At 42.3% G+C, this 17,445-nt stretch overlaps 1 protein-coding gene across 2 annotated transcripts in view; it reads left to right on the forward strand.

Annotated features, from left to right (window-relative positions):
* Positions 1–4,634: 4,634 nt before the first annotated feature.
* Positions 4,635–17,445, forward strand: part of FH (fumarate hydratase) — an 87,048-nt gene continuing 74,237 nt past the window's right edge. The window contains exons 1-3 of one of the 2 annotated variants that reach the window (XM_075862606.1): positions 4,635–4,816; positions 11,440–11,574; positions 13,483–13,593. In XM_075862606.1, coding sequence (XP_075718721.1) covers positions 4,703–4,816; positions 11,440–11,574; positions 13,483–13,593 — 360 coding nt within the window. In that variant the 5' untranslated portion in view covers positions 4,635–4,702. The remainder of the gene's footprint in view (positions 4,817–11,439; positions 11,575–13,482; positions 13,594–17,445) is intronic. The other variant, XM_075862605.1, reaches the window with a different exon arrangement.

Below are 17,445 nucleotides of genomic sequence, written 5' to 3' on the forward strand. Positions count from 1 at the left end.
ACTGAAATATTGAAAAAGTACAAAATAGTTTATTGGGACGTACAACACAAAAATTACAATTGTTAAAATATAAGGAGATCTAAAAGGGGAACAGTGTGGGGTATAATCCCGGTGAATTAGGGTATCCCACAATGATGAACTACCATGGCATGGTGTACATGACGAAAAAACATATTTGTGTCACCAGAATCTCATGATGTAAAGAGCATATATACAACGGTCAATCAGAATACAGTGAGTGTAATTAAATCCAGGTACATTTAGTGCATCATGTATAAATAGGCTATATAGCTCAGAGAAGTGCCCAGGGTCATAGGGTTGAGGACCCTATACTGCCCAGGTGAAAATGAGTATGAGAAGAACGTATAAAAAATACAACCAGCCAGAGGGAGAGAGAAGATGGAAGTTTGAAAATACACGTAGATCCACAGGGGATCCACTGATTTTGTAACTAGTTTATGTAGTAGGCTTACCCATTGGGATAGGAGTATGTGTTCCCACACTGCAGCCTGCAGTGATAGCGCCCCGACGCGCGTTTCGCCAAACTGGCTTCCTCAGGGGATAATGCGTAACCATGTCGCTTTGTGTGAGTGTATATATAGCATACAGATAAGTGGTGGATCAGTAGGTTCCGGTGTGTGTTGCTGCTAGTTGCCGGTCCACGGCGCATGCGCGAGAGTTCGACCTGAGCCGCGAGATCCCGGCCGTCAGTCGTCACAGCAGCAACACACACCGGAACCTACTGATCCACCACTTATCTGTATGATATATATACACTCACACAAAGCGACATGGTTACGCATTATCCCCTGAGGAAGCCAGTTTGGCGAAACGCGCGTCAGGGCGCTATCACTGCAGGCTGCAGTGTGGGAACACATAATCCTATCCCAATGGGTAAGCCTACTACATAAACTAGTTACAAAATCAGTGGATCCCCTGTGGATCTACGTGTATTTTCAAACTTCCATCTTCTCTCTCCCTCTGGCTGGTTGTATTTTTTATACGTTCTTCTCATACTCATTTTCACCTGGGCAGTATAGGGTCCTCAACCCTATGACCCTGGGCACTTCTCTGAGCTATATAGCCTATTTATACATGATGCACTAAATGTACCTGGATTTAATTATACTCACTGTATTCTAATTGACCGTTGTATATATGCTCTTTACATCATGAGATTCTGGTGACACAAATATGTTTTTTCGTCATGTACACCATGCCATGGTAGTTCATCATTGTGGGATACCCTAATTCACCGGGATTATACCCCACACTGTTCCCCTTTTAGATCTCCTTATATTTTAACAATTGTAATTTTTGTGTTGTATGTCCCAATAAACTATTTTGTACTTTTTCAATATTTCAATGGCATTTTGGCTTTTTTGTTCTAATTAAGTTTTTTCAAGTATCTGTGAAGCTTGCCTATTTATACATAGTGGAGGTGCTCTAAATACCCTATAGGCACCTAACCCGTTATTTAACCGGTCGAGTCTTTGTATTTAAAAAGTGATTAGAATATGTTTAAAAGATAACATTTTGCATGGACTCTATCTTGTATGGTAGGCGTCCATTTTTGATCATTGGAATCCATCTTTTGGCCTGAAGGAGCCATCTTGAGATTAATAAGTAAAAATTAATATGTCAGCAGCTGTTTAGAAGCAATTCTATGTTATGTGTTCTTGAATTGAATGTTTTATTACTCTTGTAAGGAGAAGCTCAATTAGCCTTGGTCGAATGGACAATGACATTGTTTACCATGAAGGGGGGGGGGGGGATTCAGCCCTGGAGAAGGGCTCTGTTTAAATGATTTAATCTTATCTGCAGTCTCCATTCTCTAAGAAGTAGAGACAAATTAACTTGTAGGAACCTTGGAGGGTGAAGAATTATCATAATGCATTGAAATATTCTCATTGGCTGAATCAGAGTCATTATCATATTGTAGATGATTGGCTGAAATCAAAGCCTACACCTTTCCTGTCATTATACCTATATACTTGTTTGGATTAATAAAGATCAGAGAAGGATTTTGAGCATACAAGCATGGTCTCTTGTGTCATCTTTTCTCTCAGATATACACTACCGTTCAAAAGTTTGGGGTCACCCAGACAATTTTGTGTTTTCCATGAAAACTCACACTTATATTTATCAAATGAGTTGCAAAATGACTAGAAAATATAGTCAAGACATTGACAAGGTTAGAAATAATGATTTTTATTTGAAATAATAATTTTCTCCTTCAAACTTTGCTTTCGTCAAAGAATGCTGCATTTGCAGCAATTATAGCATTGCAGACCTTTGGCATTCTAGCTGTTAATTTGCTGAGGTAATCGGGAGAAATTTCACCCCATGCTTCCAGAAGCCCCTCCCACAAGTTGGATTGGCTTGATGGGCACTTCTTGCATACCATACGGTCAAGCTGCTCCCACAACAGCTCTATGGGGTTGAGATCTGGTGACTGCGCTGGCCACTCCATTACAGATAGAATACCAGCTGCCTGCTTCTTCCCTAAATAGTTCTTGCATAATTTGGAGGTGTGCTTTGGTCATTGTCCTGTTGTAGGATGAAATTGGCTCCAATCAAGCGCTGTCCACAGGGTATGGCATGGCGTTGCAAAATGGAGTGATAGCCTTCCTTATTCAAAATCCCTTTTACCTTGTACAAATCTCCCACTTTACCAGCACCAAAGCAACCCCAGACCATCACATTACCTCCACCATGCTTGACAGATGGCGTCAGGCACTCTTCCAGCATCTTTTCAGTTGTTCTGCGTCTCACAAATGTTCTTCTGTGTGATCCAAACACCTCAAACTTCGATTCGTCTGTCCATAACACTTTTTTCCAATCTTCCTCTGTCCAATGTCTGTGTGCTTTTGCCCATATTAATCTTTTCCTTTTATTAGCCAGTCTCAGATATGGCTTTTTCTTTGCCACTCTGCCCTGAAGGCCAGCATCCCGGAGTCGCCTCTTCACTGTAGACGTTGACACTGGCGTTTTGCGGGTACTATTTAATGAAGCTGCCAGTTGAAGACCTGTGAGGCGTCTATTTCTCAAACTAGAGACTTTAATGTACTTGTCTTGTTGCTCAGTTGTGCAGCGGGGCCTCCCACTTCTCTTTCTACTCTGGTTAGAGCCTGTTTGTGCTGTCCTCTGAAGGGAGTAGTACACACCGTTGTAGGAAATCGTCAGTTTCTTGGCAATTTCTCGCATGGAATAGCCTTCATTTCTAAGAACAAGAATAGACTGTCGAGTTTCACATGAAAGCTCTCTTTTCTAGCTATTTTGAAAGTTTAATCGAACCCACAAATGTAATGCTCCAGATTCTCAACTAGCTCAAAGGAAGGTCAGTTTGATAGCTCCTCTAAACAGCAAAACTGTTTACAGCGGTGCTAACATAATTGCACAAGGGTTTTCAAGTGTTTTCTAATCATCCATTAGCCTTCTAACACAGTTAGCAAACACAATGTACCATTAGAACACTGGAGTGATGGTTGCTGGAAATGGGCCTCTTTACACCTATGTAGATATTGCATTAAAAACCAGACGTTTGCAGCTAGAATAGTCATTTAGCACATTAACAATGTATAGAGTGTATTTCTGATTAATTTAATGTTATCTTCATTGAAAAAAACTGTGCTTTTCTTTCAAAAATAAGGACATTTCTAAGTGACCCTAAACGTTTGAACGGTAGTATGTATATATATATATATATATATATATATATATATATATATATAGATAAATACATGTAAAAAATTACAAAAAAGTGTTTTTTTCCACATTTTTAGTGATTTGTCTGCTCATAATAAAAGTTAGAAACACTGAATTAATTAAACTAATATAGAAAATGAGAGCCTCATAAGTCTTGTAAGAAAAAAAAAAAAAAAGTCTAAATAATTGTGTTATTCAAAGCAGTTGCAAATATATTATCGTTTAAAGAAGTGCATATCAAAAATGGAAAATTTGACCTGGACACGGGCATCAATGACCCTTGGTCATGAAAGGGTTAATAATTATAGGCTTACAGCTGAAAGACTTTGAAAAACGCATGGGTATTTAATGAAATAGGCATGCATTTTTTAGATGTGTTTCTTTAGGCTTCTTTTGAAAACGCAATAAAAACTCACAATGTGAAACCCAGCCTTAGAATAAATGTACTTTTTAAAAAATTTTTGCATTGTTGTATTTTCAGGAAAAAAAACTTTGTGCTGTTGCTGTGCCTACAAAAATAAAAAATATATATTTTTCAGATCTATATTTTCTTCACGAACTCTGAGATGTAGATTGTAAACAAGAGGTCAGCAACCTTTGGTACGTCAGCTGTTGTGAAACTACAACTCCCAGCATGCCCTGACAGCCAAAGGCTTTCAGGGCATGCTGGACATTGTAGTTTCACAACAGCTGAAGTGACGAAGCTTGCTAATCACTGATGTAAACTATATTCTTTTCTTTCTGCAACTTTGATTAACTTTTCAATAAAAATCCCAGTGTAGCACTATCCCTAAATGTATGACACCGTACCAAAGACGGGACACTACGTCACAACGATTTATCGGGATCGATTTATCTCCCCTGGCAGAGTAGACGTCAGCCGTCACCCATCAGACATGCGCGCCTGTCAGTGATTGGCTGATGAAAAAATCGTGGGCGGAGCTGCGGCTAGCTTCTCTCCTGTAGTGTGTATGTCAGTGCTGTGTATTTCGCCATGAATCGTTATTTGAGTTCCATTGAGCTTCTTAGGCGCATCTCTTCTCACAGGAGGAAACTTCTGCTGCAAGTAGAGTCCAGGCTGCCGCTGACCGTACCACAAGGGAGGATGGTAAGGAGGAGCTCTTGTCCTTCCAGACTGTATTCTGGAAAGGTGACCTTCTAGGGTAGATCCTACATAACTGTCCCCTTGCTAAGTGTTCGGCCTGTGAGCTTGTCATGCCGCCTTATTGGAAACAGATGACACCGCTAACAGCTGACTTGCTTCTTTATGCGATTTCTGTACTGGTTATGGGCGCGCTTTGCCTTCCTGTGATGTGAGCGGCTGAGATCGATGGTCCGGGCTTCTCCTTCAGTCACGTATTGGCGTAGTATATAAGATCACGATGCCGGGGGCAGTTATGTGTAGATTTGTACCATGCTGAAGTTCGCGTCTTATTCGTCCAGTTTCTTATTCAGGGCTCAAGTTAATTTGCGTTTTCATTTTTTTTAATTTTTATTATCATCATTATATTAAGGGGAAAACGTATAGCTAAAATAAATATATAGTAATACCCTTCTCTTTACTCAGTATGTATTGTGGTTAAACTTGACTGGAGCAGTTAAAAATTCAATGTTGGGTGAAATCCAAAAAGTATGAACAAATTATATATATATATATATATATATATATATATATAATATTTTTTTATTTACCGCTCAGACGATCAGTAGTATTGGCAGTCCAAACGTCCAACGGTATTTTCGTAGGGTATAGTCTCCCCAAGCCTCTATGCAAAAAGATACTCCGAGTCCTCCTTGTGCGCTCCCAGGTCTCGTTCACATTGTAGTTCCACAAACAAGGGAACAAATAGTGCAACGCCTTTTGGACCACTTCACTTCACGCTTTTATTCCATACTTACATGATAAATGAGCAAAAAAATATATATATAACCCGATCACAGAGCACGTGGAACACTGAGTTTGGCGTGCCGCATGCTCTGTGATCGTGATATGTTTTTTATGCTCATTTATCCTGTAAGTATGGCATAAAAGCGTGAAGTGGTCCAAAAGGCGTTGCACTATTTGTTTCCTATTGGGGGATATAGGTTGGCGACCGATTAGGAGAACCTGGATCGAGAGACGACCGTATCCCTTGTGGAACTACAGCGTGAACGAGACCTGGGAGCGCACAAGGAGGACTCGGAGTATCTTTTTGCATAGAGGCTTGGGGAGAGTATACCCTCCGAAAATACCATTGGACGTTTGGACTGCCTTTACTACTGATCGTTTGAGCGGTAAAAAAATAGATATATTTGTATATATAAAATATATTACACTGAGCTGGCCAAAGTTTTTCTGTTCCACCATTTGCACAAATTTAAGTAAAATTACGGTTGTTCCAAATTTGTCACATGAAGGGCACCATCCATGCCAGACGCACAGCGTAATGAGGTCTGTCGTGTTTCCATTGTTGTGTCCAACATTTTACTAGATTTGCCCACTTTGATGCCAGCTTTCGTACCCAAAACCTGTTCGGGCCAGGCTAATCCCTACAGAATTTGATGCAGTGCATCACCCCCTGTATGTTGGCAGTGTAAAATGAGTGGGCCAAAGTCATTTAACCCTTTGAATCACACTTTGTAGTGCCCACTTTGTTCTCTTTTTTTTTTTTGTGTGTGTGTGCGCCAGCTTTTTCTGTTTTTCGGCGGTTATCAACGGTTTTCTCATCTGGCCAGCTTAGTGCAACATATTTTATTATTAATAGAAGATTTACCTATAATATATTAATAAAAGAAACTGAAACTGTGATTAAGGCTCTATTCACAACGACAGGGTCCGAGTGTCGGCTGATTAAAAACCACGGTTTTGGTTAGTTTTTCTCGGCCGTTATGCATCTTTTCCGTTCCTGGCCGTGTTTCTGTTTTTAACGGCTGTTTTTGACCCGTTTTGCATCAGTTTATTTTTTTCCCTGTTTGTTTGTTTTGTTTGTTTTTTTGCCACACACTGCCCCCCCCTGCAGATAATGCCACACACTGCCCCCCCTGCAGATAATGCCACACACTGCCCCCCCTGCAGATAATGCCACACACTGCCCCCCCTGCAGATAATGCCACACACTGCCCCCCTCTAGGCACCACACAGCTCACTTGTACATAGCATCTCCGTAGATGCTCGCCCCCTGTAGATTTCATCCCCCCCCCCTTCCTGTAGATAGCACCACTGTAGGGGACCACTCCAGGAGAAGTCCATATATGGACATGGACTTCTCCTGGAACGGTCCCCTGCTCCTGGAGCGGAATCACCGGCCACAGCTGTGTCGGAGACGGCTGTGACCAGGGATTACGCTTCAGGAGAAGTCCCTGACTCCACTGTCCATATATGGACAGTGAAGTCGGGGACTTCTACGAGAGGGGAATCACCGGCCACAGTGTTGGCCACTGTGGTCGGGGATTCTGCTTCACGTCACTGTCCATATAAGGACAGTGAAGTCAGGAACTGCTCCTGGAGTGGAATCAATGGCCGGGGATTCCGCTTCAGGATTAGGGGACTGCTCAAGGAGAAGTCACGTCCATATATGGACGGTGATGTCAGGACTTCTCCTGGAGTGGAATTCCTGGCCACAGCTTCGGCAAAGCTGTGGCTGTGGATTAGGGTTCCACTCTTGCAGGGAATATATCCTGCTTCCATAAAATCGACGGAACCCTTGCACAACTGAGACAAACGGAAACCATTGTCACCGGATCCGTCACCATTGAAATCAATGGTGATGCAAACGGAAACCTATGGTTTCCGTTTGTTTCAGTCAGAGTCACGTTCTGACGGGAAGCTCCGACAGAACGTCAGAATGGGACCCTGGCGCAGATGTGAATGAAGCCATAACTGGTTCCCGACCGCTGGCTGTATATTTACGGCCTGCGGTCAGGGTCCTTAAAACCCGAGCCATAGACTTTTTACGGCTCGGGTTTTAACTTGCTGCCCGCGCGATCGGGCAGCTGAATGTCGGGTCTCCGGCTGTCAGTGACTGCCGGGGACCCTGAGGAGAGGATAGAAGCAGCTTTCACTGCTTCTGTCTTCTCCGATGTCTTTTCACACAGCGCTCAATGAACGCTGTGTATAGGAATAGAGACAGCAGCAGCGGCGCTGTCTCTATTCCTCCCGGTGATCATGTGACTGGTCACATGATCGCCGGGTGCCGTTAGTGGCAGGCTGCTGCTGGGTCTTACTAGACCGAACACAGCCCTATTAGTGACAATCGTCACTATGAGAGGGCTGATTTCCCCTGTAACTGGGGCTGCTGTGCAGCTCCAGTTACAGTGGAAAAGATGGTGTAAAAGAAAGAAAAAAAATATATAAAGTTCCCCAAAGGTCTTTTTTGACCTTTGGGGGACAGACCATAGTAATAAAAAGATAATAAAGTAAAGAGCAAAAAAAAAATTAAATAATAAATACACATAAAATACCCACCCCAAAAAAAAAATGTTCCCCCCCGCCAATCATTGTTGTAACGCTAGCGCTGACCCAATTACCCTAATATAGACATGTAATATATTAAAATTTACGGTAGACAATGACTATCACAAATAAAAGGTCTATTTTAGGCTAAAACTATGTTATTACCCCAAAAAAATAGCTGAAACGTAAAAAAAAGCTTATTTTTTTACTATTATTTTCAAACTTTATGAATAAAAATTCTAAAATAGCAAAAAAGGTGTGTATAAAAACGATAAAAAATTAAACCTGCATTGTCTACGGAAAAAACGTCGCAAAAATCACGTCGTTAGCCCAACAAATAAAAATGTTATAGCCATTTAACAAACACGTGCTAAAAATGGCTAAACGGTGTCTGGTCCTGAAGGTGCAAAATAGCCCGGTCCTGAACTGGTTAATAAGTAATTCAATATATTTATTTATTTTTTTTTTAAATGTACTTTGTCCTAGCAAACAATGAAAATACGGCTGTTACACAATATGGAAACATTTCCCAAAAACTATTTACCAGCCAAGTTTGAGGGACTGACTAACAGTCAAGGACTCTTGAACATCATATTTGCCTGTTTACAGTTGATCCTGATTGTTGGTGTTATTCTAATTTCCCATGCAGACAATGTGGAGGTTGTACTGTGGCACATGGAGTCCCTATACGGCTCCATACTAGGGACTCCATGTGCTACTGTACAATGCTCCATCAAGTATTGTATGTACAGAGTATATTTTTCTCCCCTAGAAGCAATGCTGCGGTATAAAATCAGAGACATACAGAGGTTAAGCCCCATAAATGTAAGCACGAGTGCACCTGTTAAACCCCCACTCATCTAACACAAATAACCACACAACAATAATATTATGGCAAATAAATTTGTGGCACTAGTCACACTTTATTTACAGCACATTATACAGCTCAATTGGGTGAGACAAACCGATTGAGGCACCTCTTACCTGCCGCTGGCTGCCGCGACCAACCTTCATAGATGCCTGAGTCAATCTGAACCAGGGTCCAGCTTGCCCCCCCCCCCCCCCACAGACAGAAACCTTGTCATGTAGCTTGTGATTATATTGCCGTGGCATATAGCTACCTACTCCGTGTGAGAAGTGCTGCCATCCTCAAACAAGATGCAGGGGTGAACCCAACTGCCCTACTTTGCCCCCACCCCATGCCAGTCCTTCAACTGTCTGCTGTTGAACAAACCATCCTCTCTCGACCGTTGCTTACAGCCCAAGTGTTTTTTGCTGAACCACCAAGCCCATTTCTTGGGTAAACTGGCCCTGCAGGTAGTGGTTGATCATCCTTACCATACCACCATTGTCTGAACAATGTACACCTTCCCCTCTAAAGATACTGTTACACCGAAAGTCCAGGTCCTTGTGCTTCGTGACCTGTGAGCGCTCCACACATGTTGATATCATGGCTCCTTTTACTGCTTCCCTCCAGAGTTCTGTAAGCACAAAACACTCTGAGCGTATCCATTGCCATTCATGCATTCAGACACCGACAAACGCCAATGAAAGCCGGTACTGAACGCTTAAAATTTAGCACACAACATGGCACACCCCATTGGAAGACATTTATTCCTTTTCTGCCTCTTCATTTTACAAACTCTCCCATTATTTTGATTAGTTTGCCATTTCAATTTAGCATGTTTCTTGATTTGCTGAGAATCTTAAAATCAATATAAGCCACGCCCCCATGGCAGGAAATCCGTTTTAGGGTATGTTCACACGGCCTATTTTCAGCCGTCTTTTCAGGCCGTAAATGCCCCGAAAAACCGATAAAAATGCTGGGGGCTGAATGCCTCCAAACATCTGCACATTGATTTCAATAGGAAAAACTGCGTTCCGTTCCCACAGGACGTTTTTGACGTGGCCGTATTTAAAAGCAGCCGCTTAAAAAAAAAAAAAGCCTCGTAAAAAGAAGTGCATGTCACTTTTTGAGCCGTTTTTGGAGCAGTTTTTCATTGACTCAATAGAAAAACGGCTCCAAAAACGGCCGTAAAAAAACCCACAAAAAATACTAGTTGCTTAAAAAACGGCAGAAAATCAGAGGCTGGTTTCCCTTGAAAACTGCTCCGTATTTTCAGCAGTTTTTTGTTGAGGTTTTAGGCTATGTTCACACGGAGTATTTTGGGGGAGGAATATCTGCCTCAAAATTCCGTTTGGAACTTTGAGGCAGATTTTCCTCTCCCTGCACGCCGATTTTCGCGGTGATTTTCGCGCCGTTTTTCGCCCGCGGCCATTGAGCGCCGCGGGCATAAAACAGCACGAAGTACGCTTTCTCTGCCTCCCATTGAAGTCAATGGGAGGTCAGAGGCGGAAGCGCCCGAAGATAGGGCATGTCGCTTTTTCCCGCGAAGGCAGTTTTACTGCTCGCGGGAAAAAGACGCCGACGCCTCCCATTGAAATCAATGGGAGGCGTTCTCGGGCCGTTCTTGCCGAGTTTTGCGACGCGGTTTCCGCGTCAAAAAACTCGGCAAAATACCCCGTGTGAACATAGCCTTAAAGAGAACCTTTTATCTGTCCATACATGTGCAGCATGTATAAGGCAGGGCTGTACTTACCCTGGGGCACTTTAATATTTTTTTTTCCTATCCTCCTCCGTTATTTATATATTGGTGCCGTTATATTTGGCACCCGATGTTTAAATAACCCCCTGACCTGTTAATGGGGTGTCTAATTGGCAAGGGGGCGTGTTACTATCGATGTGATACTGTCCAATCAGCTACGGACAGTGTCACAGCAAGAGCTGGAGAGCACGCGCAGCTCGGAGCTGTACGGGTATGCGCGCACGCTCTCACTCTTCAGCTCTCGGCAGACCAAGACGAGAGATCAGTCTTGTCTGCCGAGAGCTGGTGGGTGAGAGCGTGCACGCATACCCGCACAGCTCCGAGCTGTGACACTGTCTGTAGCTGATTGGACAGTGTCACAGCGATGTTACACGCCCCCTTGCTAATTACATGCCCCATTGACAGTTCAGGGGGTTATTTAAATATTGGGCGCCAAATATAAAGGCACCGATTATCTAAATAACGGAGGAGGATAGAATTTATTTTTTCCAAAGTGCCCCAGGGTTTGTACAGCTCTGCCTATTGCATGCTGCATTCGGCTGCACATGTATGGGCAGGTGAAAGGCTCTCTTTAAGATTTCAGGCAAATGTGATTGTAGAGGTACAATTTTTTTCAGTTTTTTTATTAAAAAAAAATTGTATCATTTCATGTTATGTTTTACCTTTTATTCTTTACTTGTATTTTAATTGCAGGCAAGTTCTGATTCTTATAGAATTGAATCTGACACTTTTGGTGAACTGAAAGTTCCCAATGATAAATATTATGGAGCTCAAACTGTTCGGTCAACAATGAACTTTAAAATCGGAGGTGTGACTGAGCGAATGCCAGTAAGTAATATGTGTGACACCCCTTTTAATGTCTGTTTAATATACTTCTACTTTGTAGAACATAAGCATGCACATAAGCTTGAATTAAGGGTACCCACACGTTTGTTGCAGAGTTTCCCCAGCAAAATTCATTAGGCTACGGGTTTCTCCTTTGAAAAGGGTGAAATTTGCTGTGAACATCCATAACAAAATGAGCATGCTGCGAATTTGAAACAATGCAGCATGCTCCGATTTTTGTGTGTAAAATGTTTTGTGGCGTGTGGATGAGATTTGTTCTAATCTCATCCACATTGCTGGTACTATAATCCGCTGTCAATTTTCCCTGTGCAAAGATCCAAATTATTTCTGTTAGTTTTAAGCTTGTAAATTAATTTTCTTATTTAGTGACAGTCGATGTATGATTTTGAAATGTTTGTGTAAACTATTGTTACTTTAACACCAACAGCTTGTTTATTTTTTTGTACAACCTTTTTTACACTGCTTTAAGCCGTGTTCACACATTCAGGATTCTGTCAGCATTTAGGCACGGATTCTGCTGTTTTAGTTTTTTTAAATTCTATTCCATTGGCTAATCTGCAGCAGAAATCTAAAGGCCCTTTTACACATGCCAATTATCGGGCAAACTATTGTTCACAGAGCGCTCATTCCCAATCTTTACCCTGTGATAACAGGGTAAAGATCAGCCGATGAACGAGGAAACGCTCGTTCGTCAGTTGAATGTATAGTTTTAAATGCCTTAAATATTGTTGGCAGCACATCTTGTGTAAACAGGGAGACGTGCTGCCGACATGAAGGGAATGTATGGGGACGAGTGATCGTAGTAACTAGCACTCGTCCCATACTAGCTCCCTGTGAAAGGAGCAAATGAGCGCCACTCAACTAGCTGTTCGTTGATCGGCGCTTGTTTACATGGCCCACGTTGGGCCGTCTCAGCTGCGGATTTCTGCTGTGGATTTTTTAAAAATTGCGTGAACATAGTCACCAACTGTTTTATAGTTTTCAGAATATTTGACAAAGTTCCTTTCCAATATGCTCCTTCATCTCTACACTCTTTTGAACGAGCAGTGTTGTTTCCTTATGCCACACTTTTTAATTTCATTTGCTAGACTGGATCTGTTGGTGCTTGTGTTTTTGTATTTTTTCTTATTTTTCTCATTTACGCTTTACCTTTTAGCCTTATTGTTTGGAGATCTGACACAATGAAGTAGATGCAGCAATGATCATGGCACTGTCCATGTTTAAAAGGAACAAGTTAAATTATATTATGATTCATACGATTCCTGTGCGTGCCAGGCAGTAGCGAAATGGGCTTGACAACAGGTGCAAACACAAACTTGTGACACCACTGGATCTCCACAATTAGCAACAATGAGCGGTGGTACTCCGCATACCGTAACCTATCTGGTATAAACTATTGATGCTTTAAACGTGTTGTCCGGCGATATAAAATTCATGGCCTATCCTCAGGATAAACCATCAATATTTGATAAGTGGGGGTCTGACTCTTGTCACCCCTGCCACTAAACAGTTCATTTCTTACACTTCTCTCTAGTGTATAACGCCATCACAGTTCCCGCAATATTACAGACTTCTCCCTTTTAAGTGAATGGGAGGAAGCTGTAAACTGTGCTTCGCCTCTAAGTGTGACGATGTTGTACAGTATGAAGCCGTTTAAGGAATGAACGTGACGCAGTGTTTGCCAGAGCGCTGTGGACCCTTCATACAGCTGATCGGCTAGGGTTCTGAGAGTCAGACCTCCACCGATCAGATATTGATGCCCTATCCTGAGAATAGGCCATCAATTTTGTCTCCCCAGATATCTTCTTTAAATCTATTAGCACTAGTAGGATTCAAATTGTGCTTTCTTTTTTTTTTTTCCTTTCTTTTTTTGTCCCTTCTTAATTTTAGCTACCAGTGATAAGGGCATTTGGAATCTTAAAAAAGGCGGCAGCAGAAGTAAATAAGGATTACGGTCTTGACCCTAAAATTGCTGAATACGTTCTCAAAGCTGCTGATGAGGTAAGCATGTATTTTAATTGCTAAATTGACTTTCTATCCAGCCCATGATGGATAGAATCTGGATGAAAAGTAAAGCTATTCTCCATTGTATGGAAATGTTTCAAGAGCTACTCAGGTTTCAACGGATAAAGCTTATTCATTGAAAAGGGAAAAAAGAGACGGTACCACACAGGTTTGTTAACTGAAAGTGAAACTCCGAGCAAATAGACACGCCATGGCTATTAATTCTTTCACTTTGGTCCCTCAAATGCATGTTGCCTTACTGCTTTGTACACAGTAGATCCTGGAAGGGTTATTCCCAATTAATAGAAACATTGGCCTGGAAGCTTTCCTCAACAAGGATGTTGAATGGGTCCCTTGGGCCAAACAGCTTATTAATTTTTCTTTTTTTTAGCTGTGAAATAAGCCATTTCTAGTTCATGGAAACAGCCTATCCTTTGCTTTACTGAAATGAGATCCCGGATGAACAATTATTGGGTTAATAAGAAGCTTACTGCAGTGGCACAAGTTACACCTTATGCTCCTTTCAGAAAATGTAAACGCCATGGACAACTTATGTATTCCCAACAGGAGAACCCATTCTCTGAGATACCAATACAGGCCCGGACTCAAGTATTCTAAGTTCGAATCCACAACCCCCCCCCCCCCCCACCACTCCATTCCTGTTTTTTTCCCAAATAAGTTTAACCACTTTATTACCAGAGGGTTTACACCCCCCCCCCCCCCTCATTACTATACCTATTTTGGCAGAATTTTTTTGAGAGCCATAACATAAATTTGTTTTTTTTAATTGTTTCATACCTTTTTTTTCGAGGTACGTATGTTGTTCATGACCTTTTTATTTCATGGGAGAATGGGAAAAAAGCAATTTTGCCTTTTTTTTTTTTTTTTTTAACATCGTTCACTGTTTGTCTTTTTTAAAAACATATATAGTATTTATTGAGTTATAAATTCAACTTACAATCTTCACATTTATATATAATTTTCTAAAAATACGTAGATGTTTTAAGCGAACATAAAGGAATATCTACTCCCTGCGTCACACAGGACAATGACGAAGCCATAGGGTTAATTTAAAAAATCTGGCATTTACTTCCATTTAGAGTATAATATGACATTGACGTGTACAGTAGTGTTAAAAGAAAAAAAAAAAAAATTGCAGGGAGTTTAAAAAAGCAAAGCGCAAAATCATAAATAAATCTGTGTTGCATGGAGTCTACCAACTTCTGGCACCTCTGAACAGGTATTTCAATCCAGGAAGATTGGACTGCATTCCACAGTTCATCTGCATTTTTGAGTTTTGCCTCATAAACAGCACTTTTGATGTCACCCCACAAGTTCTCTATGGGATTGAGGTCAGGGGCTTAGGCTGGCTGCTCCATTACCTCATTCCTCTTTGACTGTAACCAAGATGTAAATAGGCCTAACACCATGGTATGAGTGTCACAGCTCTGGGGAATGTGGACCCGCTGGGTCACTCTGCCATAACTGAGTAGCAGCTGGCCAAACAAATGTCAGTAACAGTCACTAGGACGAGAGTACCTGGATAGCTGAATTAACAGAAGTTTGGCTTGTGCCGGGCTATGGGAAGTTTGGCTTGTGCCGGGCTATGGGAAGTTTGGCTTGTGCCGGGCTATGGGAAATTTGGCTTGTGCCAGATTATTGGACTAGTCTCAGATACAGGTCACGGACAATGGACTTGACACGGATGTGGGCTACAGGAACAAGCTATGAAACCTTTGCTGACTAACACAGGGTTAGACACAACATTGCTCAGACACTGAGGAAGTGGGCAGATTTACTTTTAAAACCCAGAGTTTGCTGGGATTGGTTTGGAGCAATATTCCTGGTGTGCGCGCTGGTCCTTTTAGACTGGCGACGAGGGGGCGCGCGCGCACCCTACGGGCACAGACCAGAGGAGAGGGCAGAATGGAAGCAGACCCCGGCAGGTATCCGGAGTCCAGTGGCTGCCGGCAAGCGGGAAATGACCGCGGGCATTACAGTACCCCCCCTTACGCTCCCTCTTCTTAGGTATAGAGTGTAGAAGGAACTTCTTGATCCGAGCTGGGGCATCACTATTTTATTCAGGCTACCAAGACCTCTCCTCAGGACCAAAACCCTTCCAATCCACTAGATAAGGTCTTCCCTCCTACTTGTAGTCCAGAATCTCCTTGACCTTGAAGACATCTGAAGAACCGCTGGGAGCAGTTGTAGGGCCATTAGACTTACTCTACCGGTTGAGGACCACAGGCTTCAGGAGGGACACATTGAAGGAATTGGGAACCTTGAGAATAGGAGTTAGACGTAGCTTGTTTGTGTTTCAGGACTTCAAAAGGAACAAGAAATCTAGGAGGGAATTTTCAGATTAATATTTTTCAAAGATAACCAGACCTTTAACTCTCGGAAGAAACTGGGGAGGGGGACTTCTCTTCTTATTGGCATACTTCTTCATGTGATTCACTGCCTGCAGGATTGCAGACTTGGTTTGATGCCAGACCTGAAGAAAACTCCAGAAAGAAACATTAGCTTCAGGCACTTGAGATGTAGCCGGTACAGGAATTTTGGCTGTAAACCATGAAAAATGGAGATGTAGCAGTAGACTCACTTGTGTCATTATTGTAAGAGAATTCGGCCCATAGAAGGAGATGCACCCAGTTGCCGTGTTGAGCAATTCTCAAATGGCGAAGATAATTTCCAAGCACTTGGTTAATTCTTTCGACTTGCAGGTAGAAGCAGATGAAAAGTCCAATTTCGCATCCAGAAGCTTACACAGGGCTTTCCAGAACTTCGATGTGAATTGCACACCCCGATCAGACACGATATGGAGGGGCAGTCCATGCAAACGAAAAATATGCTAAACAAATAAATTTGACAAGCGACGAGCTGAGGGAAGGCCAGACAGAGGAATAAAATGTGCCATCTTGTAGAAACGATCCACCACGACCCAGACAGTAATACATCCAGCAGAGGAAGGAAGATCCGTAATAAAATCCATGGCAATATGCTGCCAGGGACTATCTGGAACGGACAGAGGTTGAAGTATACCCACAGGCTTGGAATGGGTAGCTTTGAATGCCCTGCCAGCTTGGAATTATGTCCCCAGCTGAAAATTTTCTTCCGTTCAATAGGACAAACAATCATTTTCCCAGGAGGAATGTCTTTTTAACCTGCAGAGGGTTAACAGGAATAGTCTTGGAACAGTCAATAATATTCTAAGGATCTCTTTTCAGCGTCCTCTGTCCCAAACGAATGAGATATTATATTTTTATCAGCAGGACGGAAATGGAGTAAGAATTTAAATCTGGCAAAGACTAGCGACTGTCTGGATTGATGAGGGTTCAGGCGTTGTGCATACTGTAAATAAGGTGAGGTTCCTGTGATCAGTGTAGATAATGATAATCGCATGAGCAGCCCCCTTTAGCAAATGCCTCTACTCTTCAAAGGCTAAGTTGAGGGCAAGTAGCTCATGGTTCCCAATGTAGTAGTTTCTTTCTGCAGCAGAGAAGCGTTTTGAGAAGAAGCCACAGACCATCTTACACCTTGGAGTTTCTTTTGAAAAAGAAGTGCTCTAGCACCAATGGAAGAAGCATCAACCTCCGAGAACTGCTGAGACATCAGGATAGTAAGAATGGAGGCAGAAATGATGGGTCTCTTGAGATTAGTGAATGCAGATTCTGCTTCAAGAGTCAAGATCAAGTAACTCAATCGGACAGTTGTAAGGACGATGGGGAGGCAGAACCTCAGCTTCCTTCTTGCTGAAGACATCTGCATAACAGGCATGCTGTTGAGGCAGACCAGGGAGTGACTGAGGCACCAGAAATTGAACAGGATGAAACTGCGGCAGACAGGTGA

The sequence above is a fragment of the Rhinoderma darwinii genome, chromosome 4 (assembly GCF_050947455.1).
Source record: "Rhinoderma darwinii isolate aRhiDar2 chromosome 4, aRhiDar2.hap1, whole genome shotgun sequence".
NCBI classification, from domain to species: Eukaryota; Metazoa; Chordata; class Amphibia; order Anura; family Rhinodermatidae; genus Rhinoderma; species Rhinoderma darwinii.